This window comes from Microcebus murinus, chromosome 10, assembly GCF_040939455.1.
Source record: "Microcebus murinus isolate Inina chromosome 10, M.murinus_Inina_mat1.0, whole genome shotgun sequence".
NCBI lineage: Eukaryota > Metazoa > Chordata > Mammalia > Primates > Cheirogaleidae > Microcebus > Microcebus murinus.
Window position 1 is genome coordinate 23,487,013 of NC_134113.1, and position 20,700 is coordinate 23,507,712.

Sequence of the window (20,700 nt, forward strand, 5' to 3'; positions counted from 1 at the left end):
AAACCACTCCTAGTTCTTCTGATTTGGCCTTGTGGCAAGTGGCCAAGCTTTCAGCAACAAGGGGACAAAGGGAAGATTCCCAAAGCATCCAGAGTCACAAATAAAGAACCAAGCATCAGCATGGGAACAGACTTCTCAACAGCAATGCAGGATAGCCAGAGACAAAGGAATAATTCCTTTCTAATTTGAGGAAAAATAATTTTCAGCCTAGAATTTTATGCCTAGAAAACAATGAATTGAGCATTAAAGTAAAGACCTTGTATCAGGTATCCAAGGTCTTTTTACCCCCGGGGTTATGTCAGTCTGTTGCAAACCTGTTACCATCTCAGAGGAATATAGCCATGGTATTGGCCCTTGGCCAAATCTGAATAAAATGTATTAACTAGTGATTAATGGAGTCCTATCCTAGGGTCTGAAACACACCAGGGAGCAGCCTGTAACATCTTGCCTGCATTTTTCATAGAAAACGTGTATATTGATAATTGGCATCTGGATTCTACTGTTATCTTTACTTCTATTAATGAGTCTGGTGCCACATGTAGTTCTGACTACATGAACAGAGAGATATAAAAGACTCCTCCTCAGATATAAGACAGCAGCTTGAGACCATGTCATGTCATATTTTGGTGGTTCATAATTCATAGATGAACTGTATCCTGTGCACCTGATAAAGGATCCTGGAAGCTGCTTCTGGATCTCTCAGGTCTCCCTAATGATTCCCTCTGCTTTCTTTATCCTGCCATGCCTCATCCTTTACTAGAGTCTTTCATGAATATACTTTGTGAAGACTGGTGAATCTTTTGAAAAATCAGAACTTTTAATATACCCTTTCTCAGGAAGCTCGAAGATGTGTTTATCTTTACTCATAAGAGAGTAAATCAAGACAGAAACATGAGACCCAGAGAACCCAACTCAGAGAGAGATGAAGGAACTCTCAAGAGGATGGCAAATGGGACTCTTCAGATGACAGCTGAGCTATGAGAGCAATCAGCCAATGTGGAGCACGGCTCTGAAGAAGATACAACAATGGGACTGAGAGATAAGTCAATGAATTTGACCACATGGGAAGGACTGTATAATTCTTGGAAAGTTTGGGAAAAATTAGAGATTCTGAAATACACAGAAAACTAAGCCAAACAAATATAAGGCAACTTTTTTCTTCAGGAAATAAGAAAGCAGAAAGAAAAGAAAAAATACCCAATATTTGGCTCAGCCATGAGTAATATTTACATTGTCACAACACAAACACCGACTGCAGTTTAAGCAAGAACTGTGATAGAACTAGATTAGGAGAAAGTGCAGAGGGGAAGAGTGTGTGAGCGGGGGAAAGAGGTTGACGTTAGTCGTCATCTTCCATAGTAATGTGTGAGGTTCATCACTCAGGAAATTGTCATGTGAGAGTAGACACATGGGAAAAAATACCAGAAAAAAACAAAAATGGCTGAAAGGGTTGAAAGTAGCTTCATCCAAGGAAGGGGATTTAAGGATGAAGGTGGCGAGGCAGAGGACTGTTTTTTTCACTCATTAAAAATCTTTCAAAATTTGATTTTTCAAATTATATATTTTTAAAGGAAAATAGATTGGGTCCTAGAGAAATTAGGCCAAGACCACACACTGCCTTAAGGTGTTTGCTCTTGTTTTGTGTTTGTTAACCTTGACTTCCAGGGTGGAATATAAAATTCCTGACAATGGGAGTGGCGTCTTGTATTTTTTAAGTCATGCTCACAGAACCTGGTATGTGTCAATTCATATCTCTGAACTTTTCATTACATCTGTTAGGGGCTAATGAAGTTCCCTAAAGTATGTCAGTGGAAAAATTTAAATAGATAGCATGCTTCATGTTTAACCCCCATAATGAAAATAACTTCCGCCTCCTTTCAAACTGGTCCTTGTCAATTAATTTGCATTACAAGGTTAAAGCTTTTATAACTGAGCATGGCATAGACAAGTGAATTCAAAGAATAACAGTGTGAGATCAGAATAGACTTGAACAAAAAGCTAAACTCACTTGTGTAGTAGTGAGTGTGGGCTCTGGATCCAGAGCGCCTGGGTTTGCCTCCTCTACTCGCTAGCTGTGTGATCTTGGGCAAGCCACTTCAATGTTCACACGCCTGCTTCCTCATTTGTAAAATGGAGATGTGTTAACCCCCATTCCATGGATTGATTCATTGAGTCAATGTAAAGTGCTCAGAGCAGTCCTTAGAGCATCACGGTGGTTGTTTTTGGCCCACAATCACTGCTGGCTCCTCTCCCATGTTCATACCTCATTCTTCATATTCTCTTAGACCTGCTGCTAATCCCAAGCAGATCTGACTTCCCATCTCCCAGCCAGTCCTTATCGAATCCACCAGTTCTTACTTCCATTCCCAACTTGTTCTCACTCTTTAGGGACAAGTTTCTCCCTATATCACCCTGCACACTCAGTGTTGGATTCTGGAGGAGTCAATACATTCATGATGGAATTTTCAATGCTCCCTGACTCACTTCTGCAAAGACTTGTTTTTCAATGGCAAAGAAGTGATACATTCTCAACAAACACTGAGGACTACTGTATTTAAATTTTGTCTTACATGTAGAATCCCTTATAGCCCAGGAATAGGTGAAAGAAGAGCCTGTAATCTGAAAAATGGAATTGATTCTTGGCTTCCTGATCTTTAATATCTTAATCATCTAACAAAATGCCTAGCATATAGTATGCACTCAATAAATGTTTTATTAATTAGTAAACATCTAAGTTATATGTGTGCTGCAAAGAAACCGATATTATGAATCAGAAGAGTCAGGTTCTCATTCCTATTTTTGTCACTAATGAGATGTGGCATTGGTCAAGTCACTTCACCCACATGGGACTTTGCTTCCTCATCTACAAAATGTAAGCATTGAGTGGATGTTCTCTTAGTTTCTTTTCAGTTCTGCAGTTTGACATGAGTGGTACCAAGAGAACTAGAGGAGGTTTCTAGCGGAGCCTCCTATATCAGACAGCAATGGGAGAATAACTCTTACAGCTGCAAGGTGCATTGGTAGCAATAGCCTAGACCAGTGCTTCTCAGACTTGACTGTATATACACTACTTGGGAGATGTTGTATTACCAAGATGCCTACTCTGATTCAGTGGGTCTGGGTTGGGACCTGAGAGTCTACATTTCTAATGAGCTTCCAGGGGATGCCAGTGCAACTGGTTCTCAGCCATGCTTTGAGTAGCAAGGTCCAGGGACCATCAGATGTCAGTTCTATTTCATTTACACAGCCTTTGTCTTCCCCAGCTCCCAGAAGCTGGATGTAATTTTGGGCCCCATATGCTCTAGCTACTCATTTGGTCAACCAGACTCAGAATCCAGAGCACCTCAGAGGGAAGGCCCAGGCATCTTCAAGATGGCCAAGTTACAGCCCTTCCAAAATCTAAATTGGTAACATTGGGCTTCTGCTTTTATCATGACCTGATAGTTTTCCCATGAACCCTAACTCTTCCTTCACTATCCTGCTATGACTGAGCTTGTCTTGAATGCACAGCCTGCTTATTTGGGAGCCTGAAATGGAGTCTAGCTCTTCTTCGGGGCATAGAGTTCTCCAGAGAAAGAGCACTGGGTCCACATCTCCTCTTCCTATCCTGGCTGGATTCCTGCATTGAATAAACATATCTCCAGGAACTATTTCATTTCTATCCAAGTTTGTATTTTCACTTGCCAGATGGAGTCTTACATTTCAAGTGCTTTGCTTGATCAGACTTACTGCACTTGACCATCACTGCCTGCCTGAGTCTTCTGTGGCCTCTGAATGCCAGCTGCATTCAACACAACAGCCTTCGTAGAAGTGTTGATTCCCTCCAAGTTATATCTCAGATGCCAAAAGGAAGGACCAGACACCAATTCTTTATGGTCCCTGCTCACTCTGAGTTGTATTCCTTGAGCCTTATCAAGTTATAAACAAAATTCAGATTTCATTATGATCCTCAGATGGGCTGGCTTGTGACCCAGAGCAACCTACTGGGAACCCTGGATACTAAAAAGAACAGGAAGATGAGGCAGGATAAAGCTAAAAGTCCTAAGATGTAATCTCGAGACAAATTTTGGCCATCAAACATTAGGCCATAGTCTGTGGTTACGTCTTTTTAGGGCTCAGCTGTAGTAGTGTATCTCTCTGCCTTAATGCAGCCATTCTTCACAGCTATTTTTAAAGCCAATGTCTGGAAGATTCATTAAAATGATACTCTCCCAGCAGCCTCTTTAGTGTTTGTCCCTACAAGATTTTGAAATAGTTCAAAAGCCACTTACTTTGTAACAAGGTTCCAATGAATAGCTTGTAATGTGGTTCTACTATAGCCTACTAAAGACAATTTTATCAACTAGGATAGAATAATTTCTACCTCCTATAATTAAGAAGTTAACCTTTTCCAAGTTATGAACTTGACTCCAAAGTATCATGGTCTAAAGATCTTTAGCCCTCTGAATTATATAAACAATTTCACATCAAAATCCCTAATGCTGGGATTTCAGCTCTGCTGCCACCAGCATTCCTAGTTCCTACTGGCATTTCTGCTCCAGTGCAATGAATAAACTGAAATGGGCCAAGTGGGTGGATCGAGTGATGTTAACTTGCATTGTCATAATGATCTTTTTTGTCCCTGGAAACTTCAAAGCTCTCAGCCAAATATTAATTTTCATTACCATCCTGCCCAGGAAGCTAGAAGCACCTGTAGCCAGGACCATCATCTGAGGATTCAATACAGCAACATGCTGAGAAGTACAGACTCTGGAGTCAGACTGCTTCAGTCCTGACCTCTTGCCTACGAGTATTTCTCATCTTGTGCCTCAGTTTCCCCTTCTATAAAAATGGGGCCAATAATGAAAGCACGTATCTCATAGAGTTGTTGTGAAATTAATGTAAGTAAAGTGCCTGGAACATAGTAAGCTCTACATAAGTTTCCGCTGTTGTTATTATCTTGCAGGTTTCATGATTGTCAGCCAATTATTCAACACTAGACTGTACATTGAAGTCCTAACACGATGAGTAGACAAATCCTCAAATATACAAATATTTAAATTATCAAACACATTTCAGCATTATCATCCAAAAGGATAGACTCTGAATCTGGGAAGATTTAATTAATCTAAGTCAGTGTTTCCTAGTCGTTTTTTATTTTTACTGAGTTTTATGGCCACAACTACATCTTCTATCATGACCCAAAACATACATAATTACTGTAAAAGAGGAGAAAATGTCCCCAGATTAAGAAATGGGAAGACTGTGTGTTATGCATCTTTTCTTGGGGCTTGAGAAAGTTGTTCAAGCAACCTGCTTAAATCAGAATTTTTTAGTTGGTGCTCTGCTTCTAACCTCTGTCTGACACCTGTTCATGCTTCCATGTTAATTGTCAGACACAACTATTGATGGAAAAAACCTTGTTATTCTAACTCTCAGCCACAGATGTAGTCTTAGCATTTGCTTCTTAGATGTTTTGTTTTCTTTTTCCAACAGCAGCACACGGACATCTCAGATCATCCTGTCCCAGACTGCCTTTGTAATAACTGATATGGATGTGATGTTTACGTGACCTTGTGAAATTAACTTTATAATTTCTTCCTCATTTTTTAAAACTAGCTGCTTAGGTAAATATTGTGTTTCCTAACTGAATAATCCTCCCATTTCCCAACTCTCTCTGAATAGATATTTTTTATTAGTTCCTTGCTAGCTAGTAAACCAATACTGACATATCCTAAACATCAACCTAAGAGATTTTGTTTTCAACAACATATATTGGGAAACAAAAGTTTCAGAAAACAATATTTCACTTACTATGTGCTATGCATTCTGATTTTTTGTATGTTTCATTTCTTTTTAAAAAATTGACTCCCTGACCCATTAGTATTCTTGGAACTTGAAAACTACTGAACTTAATTCCCCTTAAATAGATTACAGATTCATTATTTTAAAATGTAGATGGAATATCTGGGAAGGATTTGACTGGCAAAGGGTAGGAAGGAGAGTACTTTAAAAATGTACGAAATAGCATTAAATGTATCTGGAGAGTGATATGTTAAAGTTTCTCTTTTTGTCTGAATAGGAAGAGAATTATAATTGACCAAGAATTAGTAGCAGGTTTCCAGCCTAAAGTAGCAGAATGCAGGGGCCAATGTGGGAAGTGGTGCTGGAGAACAAAGAGAGACAGGCCCAGGAGGTTTCATGATTTGACACAGGTCACACACCAGTCAAGGAGTTGCAGAAGCTACCAGAGGCAAGCTGGAGGGGACAGCACTCAAGAGCTGGGAAGTGCAAGAACAGACCAATGCAGGAGATGAAATGCAAATAAAAATGCTGAACAGGGCAAAACTATATAGCAAATGTTTTATGGCAAAAAGCCTGAGGCTGTTCTTAGAGAAAACAGCAATCAAAGGAATTCTATAGTGGAAGCTTCCTCTGTGAAAGACTATATTGACCAACTGTTCCATTTTTAAAAGCTTGACTCATTTTCAAGTCTATCCTAAAATCTGAATTACTGTTCAGTCTTCAATAGGTCAGGGATTGATACTGAACTTCTCCTAAATACTTGTCCCCCTCCTTCCTTCTGCCCCTCAATTAGCCCTATTGTAAATGTCTATCCATACATATGGACATAGATATGAATAAAGATAAAGATATGGATATAAAGATAAAGATAAGAAACATTAAAATAAGTTACATGTATGATATAAATTTATAAACTATATTTAGAGGCAAACTAAGGTTTTTTTTCTCTTATTAGGTACGCACTTTAATTTTGCAGGTTAGGCACAGTTTACTCTATTTTCTGCAGAATGTTAGAAGCCAAAATATCTAAGAGGAGATATTGTTGCTAAACTTTAACACTTTGCACTCGGATGTCAAGTGTGGATAATGTCGAGTGGATAATGAGAAAAAAGCAAGCGAGTGCAAAGGGTTAAAAGGTGTTTTCAAATATTTACCAAGTATATTACATGTATACTTGAAGTTATTAAGCTTTAAAAATAGCATAATAATTTCAAACTAATTTTACATAATAATGACAACTACTATTTATTAAGGTTAGGAGTTTACACAGTTATCTCTAATTACAGATGAGAGTAACCATGATACCGAAAAATTAATCTATTCATGATCACAAAACTATTAAGTGGCAGAGCTGAGATTCAAATATAGGCAGTTTGGTTACAGAGTCTGTGTTTTTAAGCAATATACTAATATAAGGAAAATAAATTTAAAAAAATCATTCTGAGTAAAATTGTACAAAGACCAAGAGAAAAATCTCAAAAGCAGCTAGTGGAAGAAGTCAGAATACTTTCAAAGCAGTGACAGCTTGACCCTCAATAGCAAGAGTGGAAGTGAGTAGATGACATCTTGAATGTGCTGAAATAACATAATTTTCCATCTTGAATTCTCTATCCCATGAAAATGTATTTCACAAATAAATGTAAAACAATGACATTTATCAGGCAAATAAAGTTGAGAGTGTTTGCCTCCAAAAGATCTTCACCAAAGGAAATTCTAAAACATGTACTTTAACCGAAAGAATTGATCCTGGAAGTAATGTCTAAAATGCAAGATGGAGTAAAAAACAAAGCAATTGGTAAAAATGTAGGAAATTCTAAAGGAAAATATCCCTTGTATAAAAGAAAACATACAGTAATATGACATAAGTCATTAGGGGCACAAAAATAGTCATTAGATGTAGACTTTAATAAGGTAAGTGTGTATGTTGTCCTGAGGATACCACTAAAAGCACAGAAAAAGAGTGCATAATCTCAAAACTCAGGAAAGGTAAATGAAAACAAAAGAAGGTATTAAAGAAGAGGAAAATAAAAGCCAAGAGAAGTAAACACACAAAATAACGTGGTAGATTTAAAACCAAATATATCCGTATTTACACTGATGGATTAAATTATCCAGTCAGAAGATAATATTGTCAGACAGTATTTTAAAATGTCCAAGTACATGCCTTTTATAAGAAACACCATTAAAACACAAGTACACAGAAAGGTTAAAAGCAAAAAGCTAGAAAAATATTCATTGAGAAAATAATAAGCAAAAGAAATCATTTTTCTATATTACCATCAAACAAAGCAGACTTTATGGGAAAATATTATTATAAAAAGGTCATGTAAAAAAAAAGCATGATTACAAAAAAGCACTATTATCAAAATGATAAAATGTTCAATTCAACAAAAAAATTGCAGTTATCCATATAATTTCACCTAAGATCACAGCCTCAAATTATGTAGAACAGAATTTGAAAGAACCAAGAAAAAACTAAAAATGACAATCACAGTGAGAGATTTAAACATACTTCTCTTAGTAATTGACTTTAAAAAAAGGTAGACCAAAGTAGAAAAATAAGCAAGAATGTAGATTATTTGAACAAGATTAGCCAAATTGACCTACTAGACATATATTACAAGCACTGCCTCAACAATCCAAGAGTACACATTCTTTTTAAGAGCAATAAATTATTTAAACAATTAACCCTTTCCTGGAGAAAAAAAAATCAAGTTTCAACAAATACCAATCATATAGAGCATTTGTATTACCACAAAACAACATAATCTAGAAAAGGACAACAAAAGATAACTAGAAAAGCTTTATATAGTTTGGAATTTTAGAAACACAAGTCAAATGGCCCATGAGTCAAAGAAGAAATCATAGTGGAAATTACAAAACTAATTTTAACTGAATGTATCATCATTCAGTTTGAGGGATACAGCTTGCTTGAGGGATACAGCCAAAGCAATGTTTAGGAAGAAATTCAGACCTTTAAAATTCATATCTTAGGTAAGAAAAAGCTGCATATTGAGCTAAACATCTATCTCAATAAGTCAGAAGTTAGGAAAAGAACACTAAAAAAAGTAGAAGAAAGATATATAGATTAATGAAACAAAACTAATGACAAATGTCTAGTGACAATGCTAAAGAAAAAGAAGAGAATACACAAATAACCAATATAAGAAACAAAAGGGGCACATCATTATAGATATATCAGATAGATTAAAAATATGGCAAAATTTTTAAATAAAATGAGCAAATTCCTAGAAATAGCAACTTAAACAAAACTGACACAGAAGAAACAGAAACCCCCAAATGTCCTGTATAAAAAAGGGTGATAGTCAGAATATTTAAAACTTGGTTTGACAAAGACCAAGTTGACCTAATCAGAACTGACACCAACTCTGAAAACCAGAACACCAATGCTAATAATGCTTAAAGACTGCCTCAAACTTTTAAGAATTATTACCACTATTTCTCACAAAGAAAATGCTAGACCCAGATGGCTTTACTGATGAATTCTACCAAATAGTCAAATAAAAAAACTTACTTCAAACTTACGCCAGAAAATAGAAAAACACAATATATTTATCAGCTCATTTTATGACTCTAGAAAAAGCTTGATACAAAAAATATCTGACAAAAATAAAAAATATAAAAATAAAAAAATTATAAAAATATTTATAGCCCAATTTTATTCTTGACGAGGCAAAAATATAATACAAAACAATGGCAAACTGAATCCAGCAAAATTAATACATTGTGACCAATTTGAATTTATCTCAGGAACACAAAGTTGATTCAACATTATAAAAACTCAATATTAAAAGAGAAGATCATAAAGTTACCTTGAATAGATACAGTAAGAGATTCATGATAAAAATGTTTAGCAAAGTTGCAGTAGAAACTTCCTTAACATGATAAGCAATAATTACAAAAAAAGTTAAATGTCATCTATAATAGCGACACACTGAAAATTTTCCCCTTGAGATCAGAAAAAAGAAAACGATCAACTCGAATCAGACTTTCTCATGATTTTCTTAGTCATTTTCAAATTTATTCTATTAGACAATATGGATTCTAAAACGCTATCTATTCTTATCTACACGATAAGAGGATGTCCTCTACTCTTCAAGTTGTGATGGCCCCGCTAAACTTTCTAAATAAAAGATTCAGTTCTATGATCATATTACATACCATAGGTTCTGTTTCCTTTGGAGGCTTGTCCAGAGGAGGAACGTACCATTGAAAGCACAGTTCTTTGTTTAAAGCGTGTATTGCCATTTCTGATGATGTCAGGTCCATGCCAGATGAGCTGGCAGGGAGCTTTAAAGATAAAACTGAGTGTATAGAACTGTCACGACTTAACTAGGGGACAAAAAACAAAACAACAACAACAAAAAACATTGGTTTAGTCACTGGTAATAAATTCATTCAATACATAAAATTAATTGGCAATACTGAAAAACTCTGGGAATTGTCTCAGCTTGTTTTATGGAAGTCGATCTTAAAACTGTCCCTGAGTTACCACAGAGAAGATTCTTCTACAGTGAAAATATGCCTCAGAACCAAGGGGACTCAACAAATGTCTTCCACTTTGATAAATCTTCTGGATGAAGATCTAATGGAGAAAATGCTCACACAACCATTTCAGTGTCAAGGTCCCCATTGTTTCTAAGAACACCTATTTTATTTCTGGTTTATTCATTGGTGATTACACTAAGGGCATGGTTATAATTTATTATCTATTTTCCAATAGCTTTTTTTTGCAGTGCCATATGAAAAATAGGACATCATTTTTGTTCTAAAGGCTAAAATTCATTGTTCTAAAATCCATTAACTCTAAAAGGTTAGAATCATTCTGTCCTTAAATGAATGTGGCAAGTTCAATTTGAAAGTTCAAACTTTGGCAAATTTGGGCCCAGCTTCTTTATGGAACGTGGCCACTGAATTAGAAGTCTTTAAGAAACATTAATGAACAGAATGCAATTATCAATTTCATAAATTATTTAATTAATTGTTTAAGGTAGCTAAGAAAGCAAAGCACAGTTGCTAATTATCATTAAAATAGCAGGCTATCCATAGAGATATTAATAGTGAAAACAATATCTCAAAGTCTAAAAAGGACCTTCCTCAAAGGAGTGCAAACTAATTTCAAAATTAACTTCTTGTTATTCCCAAGACTATAGCATGGTAGGTGGGAAGCAGTTCCTCTATTATACTCTTTTTGACATCTAAGAACTCTTAAGGTTTCATGACCAAAGAGAATATGTTAGTGGCCAGAAAGAAGTGCCTGGTAGTTTCTATAAGGCTTTGTGCCTCCCATTATTTCTGAGCCTATTCAAGATATAAGACTTTGAATGCAAGTATTCAAAATAAAATAAAAAGAGAAATAAAAACACTGACCTTTCAAGTTGCCAATTGATAAAAGAAAAAATTTTTGACTGAAGGGTAATATTAAAAGAGAAAACTTTAAAAAAATGTCTAGACACTATCATAGAAAGATATTATAAGCCAGAATCCTCACTTCTGAAAGCATGATCAAAATGCACAGTAAGCAAGATTATTAATTAAGAGTAACTCTACGTCAGGCAGTTCATTTAAAAAATCAAGCAAATAATTGATTCAAACAAAATTTCTCATATTTCTTCATATGCAAGTGACTTTCAGAGGTCTGACAACTATTTTAGGAAGTAATTCATATTTAATAATTAGCCAAGTATTGAAATATAAAAAGCAAATATCTTTTATTTCAATATATATATTGTTTATTAGCATGGTAGTCTAAAAATGATAAATTGCAACAGAAGTCAGTATCAAAATAGGTATTTAATGTTCCATTATCTTTAAAATATTATAATATCTAGTTGCTAATGGGATTCATTATGTATGATAATTGATAAGGTATACACTGACTACTTTTAATATATTTTCTTTATTCTTAGAAAGAAATAAAACAGGCCTATCAGGGGAACCCTAGATCGCCACAGTTCTATAAACAAAGCAGCCCGCATTAGTCAGATATTTGACCTTATCTAGACCATCACAGGCACACAGTCTAAGCATGAATAACTCAGCATTCCACACAATTTTAATCATATTCTTTTGGGGGACTTTTTAGTGTAATTTGTTTGGTGCCTTTGTTTTTCCATCACAAAGCTCCAATGGATTTGACAACATGCAGAATCACACAACTGATCAATACAACACAGAGCGATGATCCTTCTGGAAAGGCAAATCTACTTTTTTGTGGGGGAAAGTAGGTTTAAGTATCAAATTATGGAAAGAGTTTGATTGAAATAGCCTAATAGCCTCCTGAGTGATTAAAGGTTCAAAAATGTTATTATAAAAGTCAGCCAAGCTTGAAGTTTGTATATAAAAAAAAATCCAAAAGCCTTTATGTTCATTAGCTGTCTACCTCAGTGAAACGAACACATGATTAGGTGGCTTGCACCTGTCAGGGGGAGACAGTGATCTCCAGAGCTGATTATCCTGGGAGACTGTTACACTAAATATATCAAAAAAGAGCAAACAGGGTGAAACAACTCTTTGATAACACGGCTGCCATTAGAAATGTCACACGTACTTACAATGTATTCAAGGTTGTATGTTTTGATCATCATCCTTAGGAACTAGTACTGATAGGCTCCCCTTAATACTAAAATACTCAAGCAGAGCTCCTTTTAGAACAGTATCTAAGAAGTCACACAGACTAATTTCCAAATACTGATATGTATTCACAAGAATAGATCCATCAAAACTACTGTTCTCAGCCTTCCCATCCCCCATCCCCGACTCCAAAACACCGGAAGTGTCTAGATACCTGTAACGGTAATTCTCAAAGACAGTCTCAGTTCCCCTGGTGAATCAGAATCTGGTGTTAGATGGAAATGACTTCATCTCACTGCCACTGTTCCCTTCAGTGTGGAGGTCCAGACATTAACATTACACTCCTGGCTTTTCCACCTCCTCACCCACACCTCTTCCTTGAAGAGCATGGTTTGATTGGTGAATTTGGGAAGAAGAATTTGGGGCATGTATAGTTCTGGTCTTTCTTCTTGGGAGTAAACTGTTTGCAGGAAGTGGCAATTATCTGTTCCATGCAACAGATTTTAAGAGGCCTGTCCCCTTTGAAGAGGCCAGTAATGACCCAATACTATGAGGCTGGATTGGTAAATCTGCCTACTTTGAAATTCATTACTAGGGAGGCCATTCACTGGTAGTTATAAGCTACATCCTACAATGTCAACTTTATGACTTATAAAGGCAGGCATTTTTAAATTTCAATCTGTTTTACTCTTTTATTTTGCAAATGATTTAGAATCTGGGCAAGGAATGGGGTGAAGTGTCAGGCATGCCAAAAATCTTGCTGTGTGCTTGTAAATACCTTGCCCTAGGGGCAACTTCATAACCCCAGTTGAGAATCATTTCTTTAATTGAATTCTTAAAAATTACTTAATGGGTCTTTCCACTACTTTTTAAAAACTCACAATTTATTAACAGTCACATGACTCTCTTGAGTAGAGCAGAATGTTCAAAAGAGTGACCTTGTAAAAATTTATTATTATCTACCTAAACTACAAGGTTGCTATATTCTAGTAGGACAAAATGAATAAAGGTTCCTATTCTAGAACAGCCACATTTTCAGTTCTCTGGAAACAGAAACATGGACATGTCTGGTACAGGCCAGCCTATAGCTATAAACATTAAAGAGCTAGATGGCAAAGTCCAAAGTAGAGAAAATTCAAAATAAATGACTTTTCCCATTTTGAAAAAATTCTGTGCAAATAAATCAATTTATCCATTTCACAAATATGTATTGGAAGCTTACAACATGCTGTGTCCACTTGAGTTTTGTACTAGACTCTTGAACTCTGTATCTACAAAGCAGAATGTCTCAGCTTCCTCCACAAATGTGCTTGTCCTTGAGTCTCCACTGTATCTGCTGGTGGAGTCACCATGACCTAATGATCACAGATAGAGGTTCCAAATGGTGGAAGAGGTCATTTTCTCTTCACTTGCCATCTCTGAAGAGTCATCAAATTGTCTTGTTGTTGTTTTCAATTTTCCTTAAGCAATATCTTTTACAGCCATCTCTTCCTTCCCATTCTTGTGGTCATTAACTCCATTGTCTCTCTCAGGTCTCTCTCCCTTTCATCTATCCTTTGCCTATCAGCCCCGTGGACAGTAAAACTAATATAGTAAATATTTTAATTTTCACATTCTTTCTGCTATTATTAACCCTGCCATTTTCTCTTAAAAAACTTCTCTAAGTAAAATAACTGTCTTTTGTTGTAACCTGACCACACCAAGACTATATGTACAGGGACTAAGCCTTATCCATTCTTTCCTTCTCCATTAACTAAGCGTGTCTCTGGCATATTGTACGTATTCAACATACATTTGTTGAATATCAAATACATATTCTTATTTCTTAATAAAATTCCTTACTTTTTCAGTATCTTCCAACTTATCCATTTTGGTAGTTGATTCAAACATTACTGTTATTCAAGACCCTAGTAGCTTTAATTTAAAAAAATCTCCATTTATATATTTTTATGTCTCTACAATAGGAACCTTAAAAGAAGTTTCTATAACATATATTTTGGAAAAGTCTATCCAATTTAATAACACTTCCCCAAATAAAAAGTCTTCAAACTTTTATTTGAAAATTACCTCTATTAGTTATTTATACTGATAATTGCAAAAAGTATACACAATGAATGATTTTAATTACTAATTTAGGTTACAAAAATTAGGCATAGATTTAGGAACTTTCAGTGTAGTTTTCTTATAGGGTGATGATATTGAAATTTGTATAACTTATTGGCAAAATGGCTGCCTGAGAGATATTTTATGTAGAAATATAGAATATTTTGAGACATTTTAAAGATTTATGAGAATAAGATAGAACATTTGAAATGTGAACTGTCTTAAAAATCCAGGATATTTGGTTGGCCTATCCACAGGGTAACACAGACATGAGCCTTCCTTAGATCTCTGAGGGAACTAGACATCTTTGTGCCAGAATAGAAGTTAACGTGCTTCCTTCAGAAATATAAGGAATATTCTAAGAGGTTTTACATAAATATGTAATATTTTTAAAAGATTACCTTGGCCGATGATTCATATAAGCCTTTTTCTGAAAGAGGTGGATTTTCCAACCCTTGAAGAAGTTCTTTTGGAAATTCATCAATACAAGAAGAAGAATACAGGTGTAAGAATTTTTTAAGGAAAAAATGCATTTCTTTCTGGCGCAAAACCAACTCAGAATTGTAAAGGGATGTGAAAAGTGTATCATCTGGTAAAGAAATTCCAGATACCGGCATTGCAGATGCTTAAGGAAAAAAAAAAATCTTAGTTTAGGTTCATGTTCAATAACAGGATGATCTCAATATTGTTAGTATTTGCTCACTAACCACTATCCCCAGCTGGTAGCTGCCAACAATCTGCCATTTTCAGAGGTTATACACTAACAGAATTGCTTCTTGCACACAGGAAGGAAAGAAATTTCAGAGGCACATGAGGATATTGCTTCAGGTTGTAAGTATTGACAAGGGTACCATATATTCTATCTCCCTGTCTTATTTTGGGTACCCCCCACCAAAAACAGATTCTAAGGCAAGAATTTAGATGCAGGAAGTTCATTTGAAAAGTGATCTCAAACACAGGAGAGGGGACGAGAAAAGTGTAACCAGGAAAACAAAAAAAGCCAATAAGGCTGAGTCGATGAATGGACAGTAAGGGCTCAGTCCCACTGAGAACCTTTTAAAAAAACATGTACCATTGTTCCCTTTGAGAGACTGAGAAGCTGGACTGTTTACCTACGAGCTCCGCACCTCATCAGTAGAAGGTTACTCGTGTGTGAGGAATCCCTGGCACTTGTAGGCTGTCCTGCTTGCAGGCTGGGCAAGCCCTGCTGGCTTCAGGGAAAGCCCAGGCAGAACAGCAGTGGCAAAATGTGGGTGCTTGACGTGAGAAGTGCCAGCGGTGAATTCGGGGGGGAGGGGGGGGGCGGACGACACATCACCAGGGTGGGCTGCACTGGCTCATGTCCACCACATCCTTCCTCTCAGAACTTCCCTTGTCCTGGCTCCCTTCCTGATGAACTTTTTAGCCCTGACACCTTGTAGAGTGCTTGTTTTTCCCATTGCTAACTCCTGACAACTACGCTTAGCTACTTGACTCAGCCTGTTTTCCCTGCTGGCTTCTCCATCACTAGCCTCAGCATGGGTCAAGCTGTCTCTTCTGTTTGCACTAATGAGCAACATTGGGTCACCAACCTCATGGGCACAGACAAAACATAACAATACACATTGTCAAAATCACTAAAGGGGCTGATGTGAAGCAGATTTTACCAGTTTTTCTGGATATTCTTTAGATAGCAACAATGATTTAAGAAAAAAAAAAAAAAAAGACCTCCATGGAGTTAAATATCCTATCTGAAGTCATGCATTTCTTCCTCCTCTCTCCCTGAAGCCAAAATTTCATCTTGTTCATTTTATTCATTTTATAAGCTGTCACATTGTGATCACTAGTTCTTAGCTGTTTTGAGCCACGGACCTCTTTGGCAGTCTGGGAAGCCTCTGGGTGCCTCCTTATCATGCTTTTAAATATGTGAAATAACATATTAAATATATGGAATTTCTAAAGAAACCAATTACACTGAAATACTATTCTATCCAAGGGTCCAAGTACACCAGGTTAAGAACTCCTGAAATTTTCATCTTCTGATGACAGCTCACTCAGAAAGATGTCAAAAGCATCTTATAATTCTAAATAAGAAACATAGCTTAAACTGGAGCTGGAAAGAAGTATGTTCTCTCTTAACACATCAAAAACCTACCAAGCAGTTTACTCATATTATTAATCCTTTGAAGGTGAATATAGTAACGGAGTAGAAGGATCCACGTAATATCCACTTTGGTCTGAGTCTTTTTTTTAGCATCTGTGTTGTCACACGTGTCATCATTTTGGAACAAAAATGTATAGCAAGACTGGAAGGCAACTTGGTAGTCATCTGAAAGTCAAAAATATGTTTTATAACACAGTGTTACAATTTCCCTGAAAAACAGCCATGTACAGAAAAAAAGCACAACTCAAAGGAAAAACTGACACGAGACTATATTCAATTTTAAAAGTTTCTGTATCACAAAGACACCAAACACAAAGTTAAAAGACAAACTACAGACTGAGAAAAAATATTTAGAACATATGTGGATTGTTTTTCTCTAACGTGTATAAACATCTTGTATGACTCAATAAGAAGTAATCAAGCAATCCAATTTCAACAGGCAATTCATATAAAAGTAAACTCAAATGACCAAAATTTTCAGCATCACTAAAAATCAGGAAAATGCAAATTAAAATGAAATACCATTTTACATTCTTAAGAACTGACAGACACAAAAATCTGAAAGTAATAAATATTGGTAACTTGAAGAAACTGGAATTTTCATATACTATTTGCAAGAGCAACTTCTTAGAAAGTAATTTGGTAAGATCTAAGAAAACTAAAAATGCAGATACTCATAGATGTGTACCAGTGTCTGGCACAAAGACATTCATGGCAGTATTATTTATATTTTAAAAGGTAAACTTTTGCAAAGGCTCAGACTGTTTGGCAAAAAATAAAAAAAGGTAAACTTTAAAAAATAAACAGAAGTCTATTCATTTGTTATCGTTTAGAGGGAATAAATTAAATCTAGTGTAGAGTCTCAGTCCAAATTCCAGTGGTACAGCTCACTAGTGTGTGACCTTGAATCTCTCTGTGCCTTTGAGACTCTTTGGGTTTTTGATTTTCTGGGTCTTAGTTGTCTCTTTAAGCATGATAAGAGTGGTTATAGAAAGATATTGAAAACATATAATGAGCTAACAAGTAGGTTCCATATATATGGAGTATGACTCATTGATATAAATTTGAAAGCATTTACTCTATATAATTATTTGTATCATTTATGTATATATACACACAACATGTATATATATACGTAAAATATTTTATTAGAATAGTGGTTGTCTCTGGGGAAGAGACGAATGAGATCTTCTATGGTTAATGATCTACACATATGATGAATCTCCATGTACTCACCACCTAGCCTAGAAACCAAAATATTCCCAATACTTTTGGAGTACCTTGTAAACCTCTCTAATCCCATTTCATTCTCTCTTCCAGAGCCCATCTCCTAGAAATAACAACTATCTAAAACTATATGTTAATAATCCCATATCTGTCATTTATCCTTTAAACATATATATCATATAATAAATAATGTATTATTAATTTTACCTTTTTGGAATTTTACAGGGAGAGAATCAGATCCCATGTGTTTATCTATGATTTTCTTTTTCATTAAATATCATGTCTTTAAAATTTATCCAGGTTGGTACATGTAACTGTAATTCATTGATTTTTCATTGCTGTATAGTACTCTATTATATGAATATACCACAATTTATCTATGCTACTGATACATAGATAACATAGATAACATATTATCTATGTTAATGGGCATGTGGGTTCTTTCTAATTTTATTTTGTTTTGTTTTGGTCTTTGCTATTATGCACAAAGTTATAAATATTTAAGTACATATTGTCTGGTACATATAATGCAGAAATTACCTGCAAGTAGAATTGCTAGGTTATTCTTTTTGAGGTATCGTTTGACCAATCTTGTCTTTTGCTCTTTCTTCCACATAAATTTTAGCATAAGTTTGTCAGATTCCACAAAAACACCTGCTAAAACTGTTACTGAAACTATATTAAAGCTATAGGTGATTTTTAGAAGAATTAGCATCTTACCAATATTGAGCCTTTCTAACTATACATGGTATGTTTTCTGACAGCTTTCAATAAAATTTTATAATTTTTTTGTTTTATAACTTTTATCAGATTAATCCCTAGATGCCTTACATATTTTTGTAGCTACTATCTTTTAAAATACATTATCTGTTAAAATATACAGAAATAAAATCTTACATCTAACATTTTGCTCAACATTTTTATTGTCTATGGTTTTTAGGAATTTTCTATGTGAATCTGTAGCTAATAACAGATTTTCTCTTATTTCTAATTCTTTCTACCCCTTAGTTCTTACTTCTTTTCCTTATATTATTGTGCAGGGTAGGACTTCCAGAACAATTTTGAATCAAAGCATTTTATCACTCCTGATTTTAAAGGGAATAGCTTTAACATTTGAATATTGAGTATAAATGCCATAGGGTTTTTCACCCCACTTTTAACTTTTTCAAATTAAGAAAATTTTCTTTGATTCCTAGTTTTAGAATCATGAATGGTTGTTGAATTTTGTAGAATTTTTCCACACTTATTTGAGATGATTATTATTTTTCCCTTTTAATCTGTTAAAGTAGTGATTTCATTTAATAGATTTTCTAATGTTGAACTACATTTGCATTTCTGGAAATAATCCAATTTGACATGATGTATCTTTTGATATGCTGCTTGTTTTGATCAAAGTCATACATTTACATAATCAAAAATAAAATTCCCTCTCCCCAGAGGCAAGCATTTTTAACATTTGTGCTTTAGTTCTTCTAGTGGTTAGTTCCAGCTCTTAAAATAATTTCCTTATAGCATTTTCCTGAATTATTAGTTCTAGAAAATGCATCTATTGACTTTCTTCTGTGACAGATGAGATATTAGCTTACACAACCACTCGTCTTTACTTCAAAATTTGTATACCTATGTCACTATTTTTACTATTTTTATAAATCAACAATGTTCTAAAAGCTCTTTCTAGTTCTACCCAATATAGGCAACATCCCCCCATGCATCTTCCCTTGTAATCTAATAGCATCTACACCCCTTCACTACCTCCCTGCCATGTTTTCTAATTTCAAAATTGAAAACATTTATAGTCTGTTCTGTATTTATAATAAATCCTTCATTGTTTTGTTGAAAATCAATAAATACTTAAATTATTATAATTGTACTATATAATAATCATTCACTCTGATATGACCAAATTTCTTTCACTAAATGTCACAACCTTGTGACCCACAAAGGATAAAGTTCTCAGCACAAAGATCAAGCAGATTGTTTTTACTCACACCAGTCTCTAAATCATGTCATATTCTAATTCACTTCATATTTGGACCATGACTTCTTAAAGAATATTTTCCCCTAAAATTTCTGGACGTCTTTTTTTTCCTCTTGTTCAGAGAAGTAATATTTGTGTTCTTTACTATATTCCTAATACCTTTTTGTCATTTTACTAATGACCAATAATAATAAAAACTCATTCACGCTCTTGAAGACATTCTTTAGATCACAAACTTGGCACTCCAATTTATACTGATGTATTTCTAGGCTACTACATAGCTGGCAACATTGAGGGCCACTTCTTCCCTCCCCCCTCCCTCCTTCCTTCCTTTCTTTCTTCTATCTTATATTTACTTCTTTCTTCATTTGCAATGTTGCGTGGTGGGGTGCATTCTCAAAGAACTTTCTTAAAAAAGAAGAGTTTACCAAAGTAAACCATTTGAGTCCTTACAAGGCCCTCACACTTGACTGGTCATTTAGTAAAAGATATGATTTTAGTTGAAATTCATTTTTCCTTAAAACTTCAAAGGCCTTGCTCTACTGCTTTCTAGCATTGATTATTGCTGTTGAGAAGCCTGATGCTGGTCAAACTCTCACTCCTTTCTAATAGTTGACCTGCATTTCCCACCTCTGAAATACTTTTTCTTGTTTTTTATCAATTTTATCTATGGTGATTTAAAATTTCATTGTTGGTCTAGGTCTAGGTATTTTTTCATGTATGCTGTTCAGAACATGGTAGGCCTTTCTGACTTGAAGATTCTTCTCTCCCTTTAGCTTTGCAAATTCTTCTTGTATTTTTTTCTGTGACAATTGTCTCCTGCTTACTTTCTCCTTTGTATATATCTTGAATGTGTATTAGTTGAATGTGA

General features: G+C 35.1%; 1 protein-coding gene across 3 annotated transcripts in view; it reads right to left on the bottom strand.

Moving 5' to 3' along the window:
- CFAP54 (cilia and flagella associated protein 54) overlaps positions 1-20,700 on the bottom strand; it is a 303,509-nt gene that overhangs the window by 55,823 nt on the left and 226,986 nt on the right. For all 3 annotated transcript variants that reach the window (XM_020287907.2, XM_076007090.1, XM_012775331.3), the window contains 3 exons: positions 16,616-16,789; positions 14,883-15,106; positions 9,967-10,137 (listed from right to left, as the gene is read on the bottom strand). In XM_020287907.2, the coding sequence (XP_020143496.2) occupies positions 9,967-10,137; positions 14,883-15,106; positions 16,616-16,789 (569 nt within the window). The remainder of the gene's footprint in view (positions 1-9,966; positions 10,138-14,882; positions 15,107-16,615; positions 16,790-20,700) is intronic.